The 21,022-nt window shown below is 56.3% G+C and overlaps 1 protein-coding gene across 1 annotated transcript; it reads right to left on the bottom strand.

Moving 5' to 3' along the window:
• Positions 1 to 1,005: 1,005 nt before the first annotated feature.
• Positions 1,006 to 1,779, bottom strand: LOC100276643 (uncharacterized). The gene has a single exon (NM_001150380.2). It carries the CDS (start codon positions 1,665 to 1,667, stop codon positions 1,221 to 1,223), a length of 447 nt encoding a protein of 148 aa, NP_001143852.1. The 5' UTR covers positions 1,668 to 1,779; the 3' UTR covers positions 1,006 to 1,220.
• Between the last annotated feature and the right edge of the window lie 19,243 nt (positions 1,780 to 21,022).

The raw sequence follows: 21,022 nt of genomic DNA, 5'->3' as shown, positions 1-21,022 counted from the left end.
CTTGTTACCTTAACGAGTCAATTTAAACTTAAACGAGTCGAGTCGAGCTGACCCGCTGCTCGGACCTCCGTATGCGTGCAAGCTGTCCACAACAACGTAACGTTAGGTAGCTCACTAGCTCCATGTGCAAACGCCACCTACATACGTCAGTACGTGTGTTGCATGTTCATCTGCTCTACCTAGAGCTGATCAGCAGGGCCAGCTTTCAATGGCGACGCAGGGAAGGTATACAGTATACACACAATACGTGATGCACCACTGAAGATACCGCGTCGTCAGTGATGTAGTCTCTTCGCTGATGACCAGTACTACCAGCATTATTAGTCTCGATCGTACAAAGCGTATTTTGACAGAAGATCGAACGTACATTTTTAACAACAAATTAATTAGCGCCGATTGCAAATAACGTGCAGTGTTGTTTACACACACAAGTTGACGAGAGGGAGGAGAACGAACTAACTAGCACAGTAGTAGCACTATACACACATATGTAAAAACGGAAATAAAGGAGATGCACTGAGAAAAAGGCGAGTATTATTGTACTCACTGCTCACTAGCCATGTCGCCATGCACATATACTGCTCTCTGTCTCTCCCCCTTTCATCCTAGAGTGCTATATAGGGGGTCGTGTTTGCGACGTGTATCTGACCGGCTTGGCCCACGCTCGTTGGCTTGGTCCGCGTTGGTTCAGTCTAAGTTGAAACCAGCATATCCTATCTACTGCAGGCCTACAACTCACTTTGATTGTGCACTTGTACCAAATAAGTTAGGCTCAAACGATCTAGTTTGCCACCCAACAGAGAGCCGGCTAAGAGGCTCCCAAAATCGCCTCCCCCTGCGCCGCGAGCAGCTGAGCCCTAGAAAACGGACCCTGACTTTGTTTTCTTGGAGAGAAGCCACTTTTTGCAGGCTAGGCTCCTGAGCAGATGAGGCAACACAAACACGGGAGTTGTAGCCTACGAGCGCAGCCTGGCCGCTGGACCAAGGTGGCAAACACGCTCATAGTTGCTCCACTACTCAAAGTTGAGTGGTAATCATTTTAATCAAGGAACTAGAAACATGTAGCTGATAAATTAGGAGTACAAGCAATATATATAATGCTCCCTCGTTATATACCTCTGAATATAAATCCTGAGCAGTAAATTTTAACAAGAGGAAAAAAAACCTGGGGGAGAGAACAAGATCGAAGATGCAAAAAGAACGACTGCTGCGGGCTGCGGCTAAGCCATGATCAGCAGGGCAGCAGCAGCTACCATGGCGGCCGACCCAAGAAGAACGCGACTCCCCCTGCCCGACGTGGCGGCCGCGGACGACGGCGGCGTCTTGTAGTACCATGGGTACCACGGCAGGATGGGGTTGGGCGGCGGCGGCGCCGGGTAGCCGCCGTACCCCCCACTACCGCCGCCACCACCGCCACCCGCCGCAGGCTGGAAGTAGGGAATGTAAGCCCCCGGCGGTGGCGGGTACGAGTACGACGCCGCAGCCGGCGGAGGCGGCGGGCAGTTGGCGGTGACGGCGGGCGGCGGCAGGCACGGGTAGGGGCAGTCGCCGGCCGGGTACGCGCTGCCGTCTGCGGCGGAAGCAGGGCGTGCCGGGACGAGCAGCAGCGCCGAGAAGAGCGTGGCCTCGAAGAGGAAGATGAGCCTGCTGCCGTGCGCCGTGGCCATGGCTAGAGTGAGCCTAGAGAGGCCGGCCGGGCGGAGAGAGAGAGAGATGTGACGAGCTGTAGGCTGGTGATCCGGTGATGAAGTGGAGTGTGCGCGTGTAAATAAGGGAGGAGGACTCAGCTCCAGCGCCTTCAGCTTCAAGGTGACGACGGTGGTTGGTCGGTGGCGGTGCAGAGTGTGTGTGGAGACCGCGCGCCTGCTTCTGCCTGACTGGCGCGGGGTACTGTGATAACTGATGAGGATTGAGTATAAATACGCATGCGAATTCTCTCCCTTCTCTCCTCGTAAAACTTAATGGTGTGTTTGGTTTAAGGAATAGAATGATCTATCTTTTTCTCACTCCTCATATTTTTATTTGATTTGAGAAATAGAATGAGTTAATCTATCACCACTCTTTTTTATAAACTAATAAGTAGTATATATATATGAAGAGTGAGTTGATTCTACCAAAATTGATGGAATAAACTTATGATGCATCACCTCATGAAGCATTAGGTGACTCCACAAACTAAACACACCATAAAAGATGTAAGCTGGTATGTTTTTGAGGGTCAGCTAGATAAGGCCGTTCAGAATAGTTTGTGGCACTGTATTCAAAACTGCTATGTCAAACTTTATTTAGAAAAGAGTGTAACAAGAGGCTTCCATCTTCATGAAACTCTATCATATATAACTCTTTTCATTCGATTGTAAGTCATGTCATTCTATTTGCTCAGGTAGCATTTCATTTAATGAGAATATATAAAACTTCTATGCATGAAACTCCCACCGAGAATGACCTAAAACGATGGAAATAGGTCTAATCACTTTTATTACCAAAGCAAAAGGAAGCTACATAGATGAAATAATCTAGAACCATTTATATGTTGAATGTTAGTTTCAAAATATTTAAAAAGTTATGACTAACCAAATAGCTCTAGTGGATCAAAAGATGATCCATCCATTACATCCGACATTCATGAAGGGTAAGAAAAAAATTTACTTTTGGTTGGAGGGACATTAGTCTTGATCAATTTGATGCTAACTAGCTTGGGAACATATATATCGGGTGCAAACGAATTGATATAGGGATGGAGGTGGGATGACCTTTTTAAAAATATTCAGGTAGAGGTGGTAGGGTTGTTTCAAAAATGATACTTTTAAAAAAAAGGTTTTCTCAGCTCTATCCCTATGTCTTGGTTGCACGATTACACTAATTATTTCGGTACCTGATACATTTCCAACTAGCTTAGCCATGTTCATGCTATCTTTATTGAAGTCTCTATAGGAGTCCTTTAAACATTAGACTACCATCACTCTCGGGTTTTTTTGGCAATGCGACGAGCACAAAAAAAATACTGCCTTGCTAGGTGGAGTGTTCTCTCTAAGCCAAAAATATTTGGGTACACTAGGTATTCTTAACCTGGAAATTTATAATAGATTTCCAACAGCTTTCATGTCGGATCAATATTTACACTTATAACTGTGTGTTTTTACGCTCGAGCATGAAGATGCGTCCATCAATGAACCGCATGCCAGATTTTTACGTATGTACCGCATTGCATAAATATCTATACCATGTAGCATAATTAGTATAACTAACAAGCCTAACTGATAGCTGTTGTAGCGATCATATATTTACGGAGGAAATAAAACATTTAAATAAAAAATTTTCCATGCATGCTAATCCATTTTCTTTCTCGCACATTCCCGTCATCCTATTTTTGTGCACATGTAGGAGGAAACAAATTTTTACGCAGTGTACAGAATTGCATAAATACCTACACAGTGTAACATAACTAGGATCGATATATGTCATTATCTGGTTTTAACGAGTCTAGCTACATGCCTGTTAGAGCGATCATATATTTATGAGGCCATCCAACTTTTGCGGGCATGCAGTGGAAACGAAAATGTCATTCAAAATTTATAAACATGCAATGAAAACTCACATGATCCACCGTAATGATTGGATCTATCGTAAAAATAGGATCTGCATGCATACGCCTACACGTGTGGACGTGGTCCAGTGGCTGGGCGGAGTTTTATATTATCGCTATGAACTATTTACGCTATTTGTGAAAAAACAGAACCACAATTTAATGGCTTGCGTCCCACGTGAGAGTTCATTGTTTGACCAGGGGTTTGACTGATGCGAGTGGTGAGGTTTGACCTTATGCATAGGTCCGGTCTGGGGCTTTCTGAAACTATTGGAAGTCTGAGCTCCATATATATATATATATATATATATATATATATATATATATATATATATATATATATATATATATATATATATATATATATATATATATATATATATATATACTAGGTTAGTGCCCGTGCGTTGCAACGGGAACATATAATATCATGATAACTTATATATAAATGTGTTATATTGTTATGAGAAAAGATGTTGTAATCCATTGGTGATCCTGGCTATACATATAAATTTTGTTATTTTAATCTACCTGTTTCACCACTACATTACAACCATTAATATCATGCAGACCTATATATATGATAGTTAGATGTGCGTTGCAACGACTCACAAATTATTAATAAAACGCGAGTGCACAACAATTACATGAAAACAAAACAATATATCGATAATTGTACACTAATCTATTCTTTGTAGAGATATTGATAAATGTGCCTTTTATTCTCATCAAATCTCATGTCGTCATCGAGTTTCTGATCAATTATCATGTCGTTTACTTTATAAAGCCATTTAATCTCATCAGTCAACATGTCGTCATCAAGGTTCTGATTTCAAGTGAGCTTATGCAGACAGACACCCTAGGTTGTTATATATCTTTGTTCATCATTGGGTAAGAAGAACTTGTTTCATGTTTGTTGATGCAAGAGGTACTATGGGACTGCTACAGATAACTGCCATTGCTTTAAGAAATGCAAGTGAGTGGTTGTCTCACAGAGCAATCGATGTAACTGGAAATAACATGAAGAGAAGCACTAAAGGGTGTTTGCCTTTGTGTTGAATGGTATATTCGGAAAAGAACATGAAGAGAAGCAAACGACAAAGAGAATTGTGAACGAATGCAAGTGCACCGAACTCAAAGTATACTACCAGCTAAGCCTCCCCACTATCATTTTATTTAAAAATTAGCATCAACCGATATATATCGAAAGAATGCAAATAAACTTTATACCTCAATAAAAAAAACCCCAATACACACAAGCTCGACATTGTATTACTTAACATATGTCATATAAAAGTTATATTAGGGGAAGCATAAGAACAACAAGAGGCTACTTTCATGTCAGAAAATGAACCAAGACCAAATTGTTTTTTGTAATAATGTATTATCTTTTTTCTTCCATACTATTCATGTGCTTATACTTATCAACCATTACTAAGCAAAGAAGGGAGTAGGAGATGTGCATAAACAATCATGCTAACCTTTGATAGTAGAATAGAGCACCTCTAAAATGCTTCAGTGGATCCAAGAATGGGAGAGCCTCTAATTGTCGACAAGCTGGGAAATTATTCAAAAAAATAAAAGTTATATTAGGGGAAGCATAAGAACAGCAAGAGGCTACTTTCATGTCAGAAATGAACCAAGACCAAGTTGTTTTTTGTAATAATGTAACACAGCAAAAGAGTAGCCTAAAACAAAAATTTATCCATGAATTGAACTAAGGGATAAGAAAGGTTACAATCCGCAAGACTAACACGCGACAAGAGCGCCAAATCTGAACCCATTGGCCACCTTGAAAGGAATATAAATCAACAAAGGGGGAAGTAGTAGCTGTGCAAAAATAGTAGCCTCCAGAGGTGTAGACTAATGTAACAACAAACATCATAAGGAGCTTAAGGTAATAATTCTCACTTACTCAAGTAGTTTACTCAGGTTTGGTTCTTTCTCCTATTGGGGACATTTAGTTTGGTTAGACAACTATAAATTTGCTTCATTTTTTCTGAACTGTTATTATACTACCGAGCTTCCACAAACAGTCTCCCTAGTTTTAATCTCCTCCATATAATCTATACAATCCATACCGAGCACAAATGTATACCAGATGGGTGATAAAGTTCAACCCCAGTAGGTTCCTAGAACTAATGATGCAATTAGCTCTGATTCTGCTAGCACAAATGTGTCGGCGTTTCGAGACCGGGGGGTCCCTCAGGCCGACGAGTGAGTGCCGCGTGCCCCAGCCCAGATGGGTCGAGCGCGTGGGCGAGCGCGAAGGGGGGAAAGAAGCGAGGCGGCCGGAGACCGGTACGAGAGAGGTGGGAATCCCGCGGCCTTCGTGTTCGTCCCGCGCCCAGGTCGGGTGCGCTTGCAGTAGGGGATTACAAGCGTCCACGCGGGTGAGGGAAGCGAGCGGCCCCAAGAGAGCTCCTGTCCCGTCCTCGTCCCGCGCGGCCAACCTCCTCTAAGAAGGCCCTGGTCCTTCCTTTTATAGGCGTAAGGAGAGGATCCAGGTGTACAATGGGGGTGTAGCAGAGTGCTACATGTCTAGCGGGGGAGAGCTAGCGCCCTAAGTACATGCCGATGTGGCAGCCGGAGAGATCTTGGCACCCAGCTGGTGTGGTGTCGTGGCTGTCGGAGGAGCAACGGAGCCTGGCGGAGGGACAGCTGTCGGAGCGGTTGAGTCCTTGCTGACGTCCCCTGCTTCCGTAAGGGAGCTGAGAGCCGCCGTCGTCACAGGGCTAGTGGGGCGCCATCATTGCCTATCTGGCGGAGCTAGCCAGATGGGACACCGGTCTTGTTCTCTGCGGCCCGAGTCGGCTCGGGGTAGGGTGATGATGGCGCTTTCTGTTGACGTGGCGGGTCCGTGCCCTAGGTCGGGCGACGTGGAGGCTCCTCCGAAGCCGGGGTCGAGTCTGTCTTCCATGGCCGAGGCTGAGCCCGAGCTCCTGGGTTGGGCGAGGCGGAGGTTGTTCGGCAACGGCCAGGGCGGAGTCCGAGCCCTAGGGTCGGGCGGAGCGGAGTTCGTCGTCTTCTGGGGCTGAGCCCGAGTCCGAGCCCTGGGTCGGGCGGAGCGGAGTTCGCCGTCTTCCGGGGCCTAGCCCGAGTCCGAGCCCTGGGTCGGGCGGAGCGGAGTTCGCCGTCTTCCGGGGCCTAGCCCGAGTCCGAGCCCTGGGTCGGGCGGAGCGGAGTTCGCCGTCTTCCGGGGCCTAGCCCGAGTCCGAGCCCTGGGTCGGGCGGACCGGAGTTCGCCGTCTTCCGGGGCCTAGCCCGAGTCCGAGCCCTGGGTCGGGCGAAGCGGAGTTCGCCGTCTTCCGGGGCCTAGCCCGAGTCCGAGCCCTGGGTCGGGCAGAGCGGAGTTCGCCGTCTTCCGGGGCCTAGCCCGAGTCCGAGCCCTGGGTCGGGCGGAGCGGAGTTTCCTATGGCGCCTTTGGCAAGGCCTGACTGCCTGTCAGTCTCACTCTGTCAAGCGGCACTGCAGTCGGAGTGGCGCAGGCGGCACTGTCCTTTTGTCAGACCGGTCAATGGAGCGGCGAAGTGACGGCGGTCACTTCGGTTCTGCCGGGGGGCGCGCGTCAGGATAAAGGTGTCAGGCTACCTTTGCGTTAAATGCTCCTACGACTCGGTCGGTCGGCGCGACGATTTAGTCAGGGTTGCTTCTTAGCGAAGGCAAGGCCTCGGGCGAGCCGGAGATGTGTCCGCCGTTAAAAGGGGGCCTCGGGCGAGACAGAAACCCCTCGGGGTCGGCTGCCCTTGCCCGAGGCTAGGCTCGGGCGAGACGTGATCGAGAAGCTCGTACGGACTGATCCCTAACTTAATCGCACCCATCAGGCCTCTGCAGCTTTATGCTGATGGGGGTTACCAGCTGAGAATTAGGCGTCTTGAGGGTACCCCTAATTATGGTCCCCGACAGTAGCCCCCGAGCCTCGAAGGGAGTGTTAGCACTCGCTTGGAGGCTTTCGTCGCACTTTTTTGCAAGGGGACCAGCCTTTCTCGGTTGCATTTTGTTACGGTGGGTGCGCGCGAGCGCACCCGCCGGGTGTAGCCCCCGAGGCCTCGGAGGAGTGGTTTCACTCCTTCGAGGTCTTAATGCCTTGCGTAATGCTTCGGCTGGTCTGGTTGTTCCCTCATGCGAGCAGGCCGTAGCCCGGGTGTACGGTCGGGGCCCAAGTTCTCGGGCTGGTATGTTGACGCTGTCAACGGTTTGGCCGGAGCCAGGTTTGCGAGAGCAGCCCCCGAGCCTCTGCACAGGGCGAGAGGGCGATCAGGGACAGACTCGGCTTTTTTACATACGCCCCTGTGTCGCCTTTCCGCAAGGAGGAGGGGGGAGAGCGCCATGTTACCCTCGATGGGCACCGAACATGGTGTCTCCGGTGAGCTGCAAGCGGGTAATCCGAGTGGACGTCCGTGCCCCGTTCGTTAGGGGTCGGCTAGGGGCCCAGAGGCACGCCCAAAAGTACCTGCTGGTGATCTGCCGGACCCGGTCCCCTGGCGACGGGGTCCGAGGGCTCGATGCCTCCCTCCGATGGGATTCCGTTGCAAGATCGCTCCCGCTGGTCTCGGAAATGTCCTAGGGTACCTCGGGAGTGCAGCCCAAGCCTTGGTTATGTATCGAACGTACCCCTGGTCATCCCTCGCTCGGCGTCTGAGGCGGCTGTGAACCCTTCGGGGGCCAGCCTTCGAACCCCTAATCAGTAATGGGCACGGAGCCCGAGTAGCCTGAGGCAGCCGTGGAACCCTTCGGGGGCCAGCCTTCGAACCTCTGACCAGTAGTGGGTGTAGGGCCCACGCGATCTAAGGCGGCTGTTGAACCCTTCGGGGGGCGAGCCTTCGAACCCCTGATCAGTAAGGAGGCTCGGAGCCTGGTTCCTTCACGGGGAAGGATCCCTTTCGGGGTATCCCCCTTTCCCGGTCCCTGTCGCAAGAGATAGAGAAAGAGGAAAAAAGGAAAAAGGATACGAAACCAAACGACGCGGCGTACCTTTTTTTGGCGCGGTTGTTTCGGCGAAGGCGAAGCGTCGCCCGCTGCTCCTGCCAGAAGCGCCGCCTGTCCAGCCGTGGAGTTAATGCGACGGGGCGAGTAGTTGGCGGGGCTGCCGTTGCGCGTGCGCGAGCCGTTCGAGGAACGGATCACGGGCGCGTTGTCTTCACGCCGTGAGAGGGGGTTCTCTTGCTGCCCCCGGATGGGACGTGAGCTTGGCTGACGACGTGACCGCTGCTCCCGCGCGCCTGCCACCGTCATTACTGCCGGCCCACTTTTGGCCGCGTTGGCCGCCGCGTCAGGCTGGCGCTGCTGGGTCGCGCGCTGGGTCGCCTCGAGTCGCGGTATGGGTTCCGCAATCGAGGAGGCGCGGTGTTGGCACAGGCGGTACAGTTGCTTGCATGCAGCATCCGGCGCGCCGGTTGCGCGACGCGTGGGCCTGGGCCTCCATGCTGGCGTGTCGGGAGTCGGAGAAGCGCGTCCACTTGGCGCGGTTGCATGCCGCCTACATGGCTGCCCGCCTCTTTCGCCCGTTGGTCTGGGCAAAAGTGGAGGGTCACTTGTAACCGCTGGGCGGTTGCGTGCACCATGCGCGGCGGTTTGGCTTCTTCTGCTCGGAGCCGGTCTGCATGACATGCGGGACCCAGCCCCCGCGCCGCAGGGGAGGGCTTTGGAGCGTGTTGGAGAAGACTCAGCCCGTGACGGTTGGAGGTGCACGCAGGGAGAGTTGCCTTTAAAAGGAGGGTGACCCCTTTCGAAAGGCGACCGTGTCTTCTCGCTCCCTTATGCACCGCGCCTTTCCACCTTCCAAGCCCCCGGATGGGGGGAAACCCGCCATCTTTTTGCTTCGTCGTCGGAGGGACGCAACTCCGTGGGAGTTGGTACCTTTCAGCCATCGTTCGGCTTCAAGGATTTTCATCATGCAGCCCGGCTGCACCCCTCCACCGGCGGTCACCCAAGATGGTGACCTCCAGCTTGATGGTGGGGGAAAGCGAGCCGGGCTGCGGCCTCTGCCCCTCCCTCAGCCTCAAGGATTTTCATCACTAGTGCTGGGGAGGGGAGTGTGCCGAGTTGGGGTCGGCCCCTGTGTGGGCGGTGGCCCGCTCCTTCCCTCCGTGATCGGGGGGAAGGGCGGGAGTCGTCCGTGGCGCCGACAGCTGCACCGTGCCCGGCTCGCTGAGCCGAGTGGCTTCGGAGCCGCTCCCGGTGCCGCCTCCCGCCACGGCAGCTGGAAGAGGTTCCGTCGCCGACGAGTTTGCCGGCGCCACCCGCGGACCGACCTCCAACTCTACGGCCTTCTGCCCGTCCTTGCCTCCCGAGTTTGGGCATGGGCGGGGGCCTCCTGGCAGCAGCATCCGCCCTGAGGTCATCGCTGCTGCTGTTCGGCCCCCCGGGACAGAAGTCTTCATCGTCGCCGCTGCTGGGGCGAGCGATGACAAGCCGTTCGTCGGTCTTCTGTTGCTCCGCAGGCCCACCCCTATCGAGTGGGGTTGTTCATACCTGCGGAGGGGGGGACCGGAGTTCCGTTTGTAATGGCACTTCGAATGCCAGGGTTTTTTGTTCATTGCGGCTGTCGAGGCCTGAACGTGCATGTAACTTCGGCACGGAGCCGTGTTTTTTCCTCATTTTTGAGCACTAAGACTCGTCTGTTGATTATCTGAACCGCTTCACCAAGCATGAGTTGCCCCGTGTCAAGGTGACGAGTGAGGTATCCGTATCCCGGAGGCGTAGGAGTCTCTCGGCTCGGTCGGCCTTGCTGTCCGAGGCTCCTCTAGCTTAGTTAAAGAGACCCCTCGGCCGCTCTTCGTCGAGCCGAGGCCAGGGGTAGCGATATCAGTATGAACAGAGGCGGAGTCGGCTCGAGAATGAAACCTGGTTGGCCGGAGCCTAGCCGGGTTGTCCGCTGGCGGGACCGACGTCGGAGTTGATCAGCCGAGGCCTCAGGTCGGGCTGGCGCCCTTGGAAGATGGTTGGCCGAGGCCCCTGGGGTAACCAGCCGAGCCGCCTGCTCGGGCCGGATTCCCGGAGGAGTCCCTGGCAGCGATTGCCCGGGCGTGGTGATGACGTCGTCCTTCGGAGCGGAGAACCTCGGACCGCGTCGCCGTCCGAGGCTAGGTCGGGCCTCGCTGAAGGTGTCGTCGATGCCGAGGGTGTTGCTGTCCCCTTCCAGCGTCAAGACCCGAGCCTGCAGGATCAGATTGTCTTGTAGCGTGTGCCTTGTGCGGCCGCCGAGGCCAGAACACACACCCTCGCTGTGTTGTAAAGCTGTGTCTCTTTTCCTCTTGTTTCGAGTATCTGGACTTTTTGTCGGTAACAGGGATGTTTGTGCGAGCGAGAGTTGCTTCTCGCGGAAGGTGATGAGTGAGGTATCCGTATCCCGGAGGCGTGGGAGTCCCTCGGCTCGGTCGGCCTTGCCGCTTACGCGTACTTTCACCCGTCCGTGAGGCCCTGTCACCGACTCGGTCGAGAAGGCTCGAAGGATCGCTTCGGCAGAAGGGCTTCCGAACGTAAAGACTTGTTCGATCCGCGGAGCCACTTTATCCGAACGCGAGTTACTTATCGCAGAAGGTGATGAGTGAGGTATCCGTATCCCGGAGGCATAGGAGTCCCTCGGCTCGGTCAGCCTTGGCTGCTTACGTGTACTCCGTCGTTTCCAGGACCCACTTTTCGAAGTAGTCAAAAAGCACGAAAGATATTCTGGTAAAAGAGATCTTTTTTCGAGGAAAATTTTGACGCAGAGGGGGTTTCCCCCCTTTTAGCCCCCGAGGGAGGGTCGGGCTTTGCCGAGGCGAGGCCGACCCTTCCTTGTTGACTAAACTTTGTGTGGGTGCGAGGTATATGAACAACTTGGAAACATCTTAAGGGTAGAAGCGACGTAGCTGTTGGATGTTCCAAGCGTTGCCGTAGACCTCGCCTTGACTGTTGGCCAGCTTGTACGTTCCGGGCTTCAGAACTTTGGCGATGACGAATGGCCCCTCCCAGGGGGGCGTGAGCTTGTGCCTCCCTCGGGTGTCTTGCCGCAGCCGAAGTACCAGGTCGCCCACCTGGAGGTCCCGGGGTTGGACCCCTCGGGCGTGGTAGCGTCGCAGGGATTGCTGATACCGCGCCGAGTGTAGTAAGGCCCTGTCCCGAGCCTCTTCCAGCTGGTCCAACGAGTCTTCTCGGCTAGCTTGGTTGCTTCGATCGTCGTAGGCCCTCGTCCTCGGGGAGCCGTATTCCAGGTCAGTGGGCAAGACGGCCTCGGCCCCGTAGACCAGGAAGAACGGCGTGAAACCCATGGCTCGGCTCGGCGTTGTCCTCAGGCTCCAGACCACCGAGGGGAGTTCCTTCATCCATCGCTTGCCGAACTTGTTGAGGTCGTTGTAAATCCGAGGCTTGAGCCCTTGTAGAATCATGCCGTTGGCACGCTCTACTTGCCCATTCGACATGGGATGAGCCACGACGGCCCAGTCCACCCAGATGTGGTGATCCTCGCAAAAATCCAAGAATTTTCTGCCGGTGAACTGGGTGCCGTTGTCGGTGATGATGGAGTTTGGGACCCCGAAGCGATGGATGATGTTGGTGAAGAACGCCACCGCCTGCTCGGACCTGATGCTGTTCAGGGGTCGGACCTCGATCCACTTGGAGAATTTGTCGATGGCGACCAGCAGGTGCGTGTAGCCCCCGAGCGCCTTCTGCAAAGGGCCGACGAGGTCCAGACCCCACACAGCGAAGGGCAAGGTGATGGGTATCGTCTGCAGAGCCTGAGCGGGCAGGTGGGTCTGCTTCGCATAGAATTGACACCCTTCGCAGGTGCAGACAATTCTAGTGGCGTCAGCCACCGCCGTTGGCCAGTAGAAGCCTTGCCGGAAAGCATTCCCGACGAGGGCTCGAGGCGCTGCGTGATGGCCGCAAGCCCCCGAGTGTATCTCTTGCAGGAGTTCCTGACCTTCGGCGATGGAGATGCATCGCTGCAGGATGCCCGGGGGGCTGCGGTGATAGAGCTCCTTCTCATCGCCCAGCAGGACGAACGACTTGGCGCGTCGCGCTATCCGCCGAGCCTCGGCTCGGTCGAGGGGCAGCTCTCCTTGGCGGAGATATTGCAGGTACGGGGTCTGCCAATTCCGATCTGGCGTGGCCCCGCTTCGCTACTCCTCGATGCGCAATGCCTCGCCCTCGGATACCGAGGGTACCTCGGATTGAGCTGAGGGTGCCTCGGACCGTGCCGAGGGTACCTCGGGCTGGACCGAGGGCGCCTCGGGCTCGGGAGGGTTGTCGATCTTGACGGAGGGCTGATGCAGATCCCGGGAGAAGACGTCCGGGGGAACCGTTGTTCGCCCCGAGGCTATTTTTGCCAGCTCGTCCGCAGTCTCGTTGTAGCGTCGAGCGATGTGGTTAAGCTCGAGCCCGTAGAACTTGTCTTCCAGGCGCCGAACCTCATCGCAGTAGGCCTCCATCTTCGGGTCGCGGCAGTGGGAGTTCTTCATGACTTGGTCGATGACGAGCTGCGAGTCGTCGCGAGCGTCGAGGCGTCGGACCCCTAGCTCGATGGCGATTCACAATCCGTTGATCAGAGCTTCGTACTCAGCCACATTGTTGGACGCCGGGAAATGGAGGCGTAGCACATAGCGTAGGTGTTTTCCGAGGGGTGAGACGAAGAGTAGGCCCGCGCCGGCTCCCGTCTTCATCAACGACCCGTCGAAAAACATGGTCCATAGCTCCGGTTGGATCGGAGCCGTCGGTAGCTGGGTGTCGACCCATTCAGCTACGAAATCCGCCAAGACCTGGGACTTGATGGCCTTCCGAGGCGCGAACGAGATGGTCTCGCCCATAATTTCCACCGCCCACTTCGCAATCCTGCCCGAGGCCTCTCGGCACTGGATGATCTCCCCAGGGGGAAGGATGACACCACAGTTACCGGGTGAGACTCAAAGTAATGTCGCAACTTTCGCCTTGTCAGGATCACTGCATACAGTAGCTTCTGAACTTGTGGGTAGCGGATCTTGGTTTCGGACAGTACCTCGCTGACGAAGTAAACTGGCCTCTGAACGGGTAATGCATGCCCCTCTTCTTGCCTTTCGACCACAATCGCGGCGCTAACCACCTGAGTGGTCGCGGCGACGTAGACCAAGAGGGCTTCTCCATCGGCTGGGGGTACCAAGATAGGCGCCTTTGTAAGAAGCGCCTTCAGGTTCTCGAGAGCTTCCTCGGCCTCAGGGGTCCAAGTGAAGCACTCGGCCTTCCTTAAGAGGCGGTACAGAGGCAGGCCTCTTTCGCCGAGGCGCGAGATGAAGCGGCTCAGGGCCGCGAGACATCCCATGACCCTCTGTACACCTTTTAAGTCCTTGATGGGCCCCATGCTGGTGATGGCTGCAATCTTCTCCGGGTTGGCTTCGATGCCCCGCTCGGAGACGATGAACCCCAAGAGCATGCCTCGGGGCACCCCGAAGACACACTTCTCGGGATTGAGCTTGACGCCTTTTGCCTTGAGACACCAGAATGTCACTTCAAGGTCGGAGAGGAGGTCGGAGGCTTTCCTTGTCTTGACTACGATGTCATCGACGTAGGCCTCGACCGTGCGACCGATGTGTTCGCCGAACACATGGTTCATGCACCGCTGGTACGTCGCGCCCGCATTCCTCAAACCGAACGGCATGGTGACATGCCGAAGGGCGTGATGAAAGAAGTCGCGAGCTGGTCGGACTCTTTCATCCGGATTTGGTGATACCCTGAGTAGGCATCAAGGAAGGACAGGGTTTCGCATCCAGCAGTGGAATCCATGATTTGATCGATGCGAGGTAGAGGGTAGGGAACCTTCGGACATGCTTTGTTGAGACCAGTGTAGTCTACACACATCCGCCATTTCCCCCCTTTCTTTCTCACAAGCACAGGGTTGGCAAGCCATTCGGGATGGAATACCTCTTTGATGAACCCTGCTGCCATTAGCTTGTGGATCTCCTCGCCTATTGCTCTGCGCTTCTCCTTGTCGAATCGGCGCAGAGGCTGCTTGACCGGTCGGGCTCCGGCCCGAATATCCAGCGAGTGCTCGGCGACATCCCTCGGTATGCCGGGCATGTCCGAGGGACTCCACGCGAAGACGTCGGCGTTCGCGCGGAGAAAGTCGACGAGCACTGCTTCCTATTTGGGCTCGAGCCCGGAACCAATCCGGATCTACCTGGAGGCGTCGCCACTGGGGTCGAGGGGGACGGTCTTAGCCGTCTCCACTGGCTCGAAGTTGCCGGCATGTCGCTTCACGTCTGGCACCTCTTTGGAGAGGTTCTCCAGGTCGGCGATGAGGGCCTCGGACTCGGCGAGGGCCTCGGCGTACTCCACGCACTCCACGTCGCATTCGAACGCGTGTTTGTACGTGGGGCCGACGGTGATGACCCCGTTGGGGCCCGACATCTTGAGCTTCAGGTAGGTGTAGTTGGGGATGGCCATGAACTTCGCATAGCATGGCCTCCCCAATACCGCGTGGTAGGTTCCTCAGAACCCAACCACCTCGAACGTCAAAATCTCCCTTCAGAAGTTGGAGGGCGTTCCGAAGCAGACAGGAAGGTCGAGCCGTCCGAGGGGCTGGACGCGCTTCCCAGGAATGATCCCGTGGAAGGGCGCAGCGCCTGCTCGGACGGAGGACGGATCGACGCGCAGGAGCCTGAGGGTCTCGGCGTAGATGATGTTGAGGCAGCTGCCCCCATCCATCAGGACCTTGGTGAGCCTAACGTCGCCGACGATGGGGTCGACGACGAGCGGGTATTTCCCCGGGCTCGGCACGTGGTTGGGGTGGTCAGCTTGGTCGAAGGTGATGGGCTTGTCGGACCAGTCTAGGTAGACTGGCGCCGCCACCTTCACCGAGCAGACCTCCCGGCGCTCTTGCTTGCGATGCTGAGCCGAGGCATTCGCCGCATGCCCTCCGTAGATCATGAAGCAGTCGCGGACCTCGGGGAACTCTCCTACTTGGTGATCTTCCTTTTTGTCGTCGTCGTGGGCCCTGCCACCCTCTGCGGGTGGCCTGGCCTTGTGGAAGTGGCGCCGAAGCATGACGCACTCCTCGAGGGTGTGCTTGGCGGGCCCCTGATGGTAGGGGCACGGCTCCTTGAGCATCTTGTCGAAGAGGTTAGCACCTCCGGGGGGCTTCCGAGGGTTCTTGTACTCGGCGGCGGCGACAAGGTCCGCGTCGGCGGCGTCGCGTTTCGCTTGCGACTTCTTCTTGCCTTTCTTCTTGGCGCCGCACGGAGTAGACGCCTCGGGAGCATCTTCCGACGGGCGGCCCTGGGGCTGCTTGTCCTTTCAGAAGATGGCCTCGACCGCCTCCTGGCTAGAGGCGAACTTGGTGGCGATGTCCATCAGCTCGCTCACCCTGGTGGGGGTCTTGTGACCCAACTTGCTCACCAGGTCGCGGCAGGTGGTGCCGGCAAGGAACGCGCCGATGACATCTGAGTCGGTGATGTTGGGCAGCTCGGTGCGCTGCTTCGAGAATCGCCGGATGTAGTCCCGAAGAGACTCTCCCGGCTGTTGCCGGCAGCTTCGGAGGTCCCAGGAATTCCCGGGGCGCACGTACGTGCCCTGGAAATTGCCGGCGAAGGCTTGGACCAAATCATCCCAGTTGGAGATCTGCCCCGGAGGCAGGTGCTCCAACCAGGCGCGAGCAGTGTCGGAGAGGAACAGGGGGAGGTTGCGGATGATGAGGTTGTCGTCGTCCGTTCCACCCAGTTGGCAGGCCAGGCGGTAGTCTGCGAGCCACAGTTCCGGTCTCGTTTCCCCCGAGTACTTTGTGATAGTAGTCGGGGGTCGGAAACGGGTCGGGAACGGTGCCCGTCGGATGGCCCGGCTGAAGGCCTGCGGACCGGGTGGTTCGGGCGAGGGACTCCGATCCTCCCCGCTGTCGTAGCGTCCCCCACGCCTGGGGTGATAGCCTCGGCGCACCCTTTCGTCGAGGTGGGCCTGACGGTCGCGACGATGGTGCTCGTTGCCGAGGTGGCCCGGGGCCGCAGGCGCGGTGTTGCGCGTGCGCCCGGTGTAGACCGAGGCTTCCCGCATGAATCGGGAAGTCGCGGCATGAGGTTCCAAGGGGTATCCCTGCCTTCGGGAGGTAGAGCTCTCGGCCCGTCGGGCCGCAGCGCCTTCCAGAAGATTCTTGAGCTCTCCCTGGATTCGCCGACCCTCGGTGGTTGATGGCTCCGGCATCGCGCGGAGGAGCATCGCTGCGGCTGCCAGGTTCTGACCGACCCCGCTGGATGCGGGTGGCGGCCTGACCCTGACGTCGTTGGCGACGCGGTGCTAGAAACCCTGGGGCAGGTGGCGTATTTCTCCGGCCGGGGGTTGGCCCGCCCATACCTGCCCGACGTCCCGGCGGATCGACTCGAGCGCTCCCGCTCCCTCGTCGAGCCTGGCCTGCGCCCCGCGGACTTGCTCGAGCTGTGGGTCGTGACCCCCCGCCGGAACGGGGACCACAGCTAGCTCCCGCGGGATGTCGGCGCGAGGCACCGGCCTAGGGAGATCACCGTCCTCCGGCATGCCGAGATGGTTGCCTTCGGAGGGATCCCCTAGCTCGACGTGGAAACATTCGCGACTTGGGCCGCAGTCCTTGTCGTCAAGGCTGCGGCTACCGTCGGAACAGTCGGAGAGGCAGTAGTCACATGCGGTCATAAAGTCCCGCATGGCACTGGGGTTGCCAAATCCAGAGAAATCCCAGCAGATGCTGGGATCGTCATCTTCCTCGGACCCAGAGGGCCCGTAGGTCGAGACGTCCGTCAATCGGTCCCAAGGCGACCGCATACGAAACCCTAGAGGGGTTGCACTCGCCTCAACGAGAGCGCCCGCCAAAGCGAGGTCGCTAGGCGGGTTGAGGCCGAGTCGAAATGACGTAGGATGGGAATCAGTCAGTACCTTTTGGTCGACGAGGAGCGACATAGTCACATCGGGGACTGATCGCGCCGTCGTCTTAGGTACGAGGGCGACGTCCTGCAGGCCCTCCGCGAGCGCGCTGGCGTCGTCCACTTGCTCGAGATTGGCGTGTCGCGGGGGGACGGTGCTCGCCTTCGTCTCAAACGCGAGGTCGACGCCCGACGCGCCCCCCGTTGGGGCGCTGGGGACGTCGATTCGCTCGACAGCCGACGAAGCGTGGCCTCCCGCTCGGCCTTGGTTGCCCCGCCTCCTCCTCCGTTGGCGGGGGAGAGGACGGGGCGAGCTCGAATGTTGTTCTTCCACCACGCGGGGAAGATGTCGTCGATTCCGCCGCCGGCGGGCGGGTTGTCGGCCGCCGTTGTCGTTGTCGCGCGGCGGTGGAAGGAGTACCATGTCGTAGCTGCCGTCGAGGGACATGAACTCAAGACTCCCGAAACAGAGCACCGTCCCGGGTTGGAGAGGTTGTTGGAGATTGCCCATCTGGAGCTTGACGGGAAACTGCTCGTCAACACGCAGCGTGCCCCTACCTGGCGCGCCAACTGTCGGCGTTTCGAGACCAGGGGGTCCCTCAGGCCGACGAGTGAGTGCCGCGTGCCCCAGCCCAGATGGGTCGAGCGCGTGGGCGAGCGCGAAGGGGGGAAAGAAGCGAGGCGGCCGGAGACCGGTACGAGAGAGGTGGGAATCCCGCGGCCTTCGTGTTCGTCCCGCGCCCAGGTCGGGTGCGCTTGCAGTAGAGGATTACAAGCGTCCACGTGGGTGAGGGAAGCGAGCGGCCCCAAGAGAGCGCCTGTCCCGTCCTCGTCCCGCGCGGCCAACCTCCTCTAAGAAGGCCCTGGTCCTTCCTTTTATAGGCGTAAGGAGAGGATCCAGGTGTACAATGGGGGTGTAGCAGAGTGCTACGTGTCTAGCGGGGGAGAGCTAGCGCCCTAAGTACATGCCGATGTGGCAGCCGGAGAGATCTTGGCACCCAGCTGGTGTGGTGTCGTGGCTGTCGGAGGAGCAACGGAGCCTGGCGGAGGGACAGCTGTCGGAGCGGTTGAGTCCTTGCTGACGTCCCCCTGCTTCCGTAAGGGAGCTGAGAGCCGCCGTCGTCACAGGGCTAGCGGGGCGCCATCATTGCCTATCTGGCGGAGCTAGCCAGATGGGACACCGGTCTTGTTCTCTGCGGCCCGAGTCGGCTCGGGGTAGGGTGATGATGGCGCTTTCTGTTGACGTGGCGGGTCCGTGCCCTAGGTCGGGCGACGTGGAGGCTCCTCCGAAGCCGGGGTCGAGTCTGTCTTCCATGGCCGAGGCCGAGCCCGAGCTCCTGGGTTGGGCGAGGCGGAGGTTGTTCGGCAAAGGCCAGGGCGGAGTCCGAGCCCTAGGGTCGGGCGGAGCGGAGTTCGTCGTCTTCTGGGGCTGAGCCCGAGTCCGAGCCCTGGGTCGGGCGGAGCGGAGTTCGCCGTCTTCCGGGGCCTAGCCCGAGTCCGAGCCCTGGGTCGGGCGGAGCGGAGTTCGCCGTCTTCCGGGACCTAGCCCGAGTCCGAGCCCTGGGTCGGGCGGAGCGGAGTTCGCCGTCTTCCGGGGCCTAGCCCGAGTCCGAGCCCTGGGTCGGGCGGAGCGGAGTTCGCCGTCTTCCGGGGCCTAGCCCGAGTCCGAGCCCTGGGTCGGGCGGAGCGGAGTTTCCTATGGCGCCTTTGGCAAGGCTTGACTGCCTGTCAGTCTCACTCTGTCAAGCGGCACTGCAGTCGGAGTGGCGCAGGCGGCGCTGTCCTTCTGTCAGACCGGTCAGTGGAGCGGCGAAGTGACGGCGGTCACTTCGGCTCTGCCGGGGGGCGCGCGTCAGGATAAAGGTGTTAGGCTACCTTTGCGTTAAATGCTCCTGCGACTCGGTCGGTCGGCACGGCGATTTAGTCAGGGTTGCTTCTTAGCGAAGGCAAGGCCTCGGGCGAGCCAAAGATGTGTCCGCCGTTAAAAGGGGGCCTCGGGCGAGACGGAAACCCCTCGGGGTCGGCTGCCCTTGCCCGAGGCTAGGCTCGGGCGAGGCGTGATCGAGTCGCTCGTACGGACTGATCCCTGACTTAATCGTACCCATCAGGCCTCTGCAGTTTTATGCTGATGGGGGTTACCAGCTGAGAATTAGGCGTCTTGAGGGTACCCCTAATTATGGTCCCCGACAAAATGAGAACCTTATTCCTGGTGGAAGAGTATTTTATCCTCCAGTTGTTTCTAGTGTTCAGTAGAGACATCAAGATGCTGCTGCATTTCAAAATCGGTGGCCTCCCTTTCCAGCGAACGCTCTACCACTCCTTCCTCTCGGCCAACAGGGCGTTCGCCGACCGCCTCACCGAGGTGCTATCCCCCAATGAGGACCTCGTCTGGATCCACGATTACCACCTCCTCGCGCTCCTGACCTTCCTCCGCAACAGCTTCCCGCGCGCCAAGGTCGGATTCTTCCCTCCACAAGCGCTTCCTGCTGCATTTCAATATCCTCGCTCGGTGGCCTCCCTTTCCAGCATACGCTCTACCACTCCTTCCTCTCGGCCAATAGGGCGTTCGTCGACCGCCTCACCGAGGTGCTGTCCCCGACGAGGACCTCGTCTGGATCCACGATTACCACCTCCTCGCGCTCCCGACCTTCCTCCGCAAGCGCTTCCCGCGCGCCAAGGTCGGATTCTTCCCTCCGCAAGCGCTTCCTGCTGCATTTCAATATCCTCGCTCGGTGGCCTCCCTTTCCAGCGTACGCTCTACCACTCCTTCCTCTCGGCCAATAGGGCGTTCGTCGACTGCCTCACCGAGGTGTTGTCCCTGACGAGGACCTCGTCTGGATCCACGATTACCACCTCCTCGCGCTCCCGACCTTCCTCCACAAGCGCTTCCCGCGTGCCAAGGTCGGATTCTTCCCTCCGCAAGCGCTTCCTGCTGCATTTCAATAACCTCGCTCGGTAGCCTCCCTTTCCAGCGTACGCTCTACCACTCCTTCCTCTCGGCCAATAGGGCGTTCGTCGACCGCCTCATCGAGGTGCTGTCCCCCGACGAGGACCTCGTCTGGATCCACGATTACCACCTCCTCGCGCTTTCGACCTTCCTCCGCAAGCGCTTCCCACGTGCCAAGGTCGGATTCTTCCTCCACTTACCATTTATCTATTCCTAAACTATGAATTATTGGGCAATTAATATTACCAGTGCGTAGACAATTTTATTATGAAGCAACGCAATTTGAATGGACTAAATCGAAATTAAAACGAAGAAGTTATGGATTTCCGAAGTTTTAAGTGTTGGATTAAAAGGAACTAAGTGCATAATTTTTTTAATCCCAATTTCATAACAAAATAAAGTTACTGGATGATAAACAATATTAATATTGAGTCTAATGCAACTGGAATGAATTAATTTGGAGTTGAAACATAGAAGTTATGGGTTTACTAAGTTTTAGGATTAAATTTTGTACTAAATTTCAATTTTCGGATTAAATTCATAATTATATCCGGTTATTGGACGGCTGCTACTAATATCACAAAAATCAGGGGCTGCTCGATCCCACCTGGATGGCCCAGATTAAATCAATCACCCAAACGAATCGGTATGCATTTGTG

The sequence above is a fragment of the Zea mays genome, chromosome 8, assembly GCF_902167145.1.
Source record: "Zea mays cultivar B73 chromosome 8, Zm-B73-REFERENCE-NAM-5.0, whole genome shotgun sequence".
Taxonomy (NCBI): Eukaryota; Viridiplantae; Streptophyta; class Magnoliopsida; order Poales; family Poaceae; genus Zea; species Zea mays.
Note: the sequence above shows the minus strand (reverse complement) of the source record. Positions and strands in the feature narration are given on the sequence as shown.

Bases quoted from the DNA above. Each gene is read 5' to 3' on its own strand.
- LOC100276643 (NM_001150380.2), bottom strand. From the start codon at position 1,667: ATGGCCACGGCGCACGGCAGCAGGCTCATCTTCCTCTTCGAGGCCACG.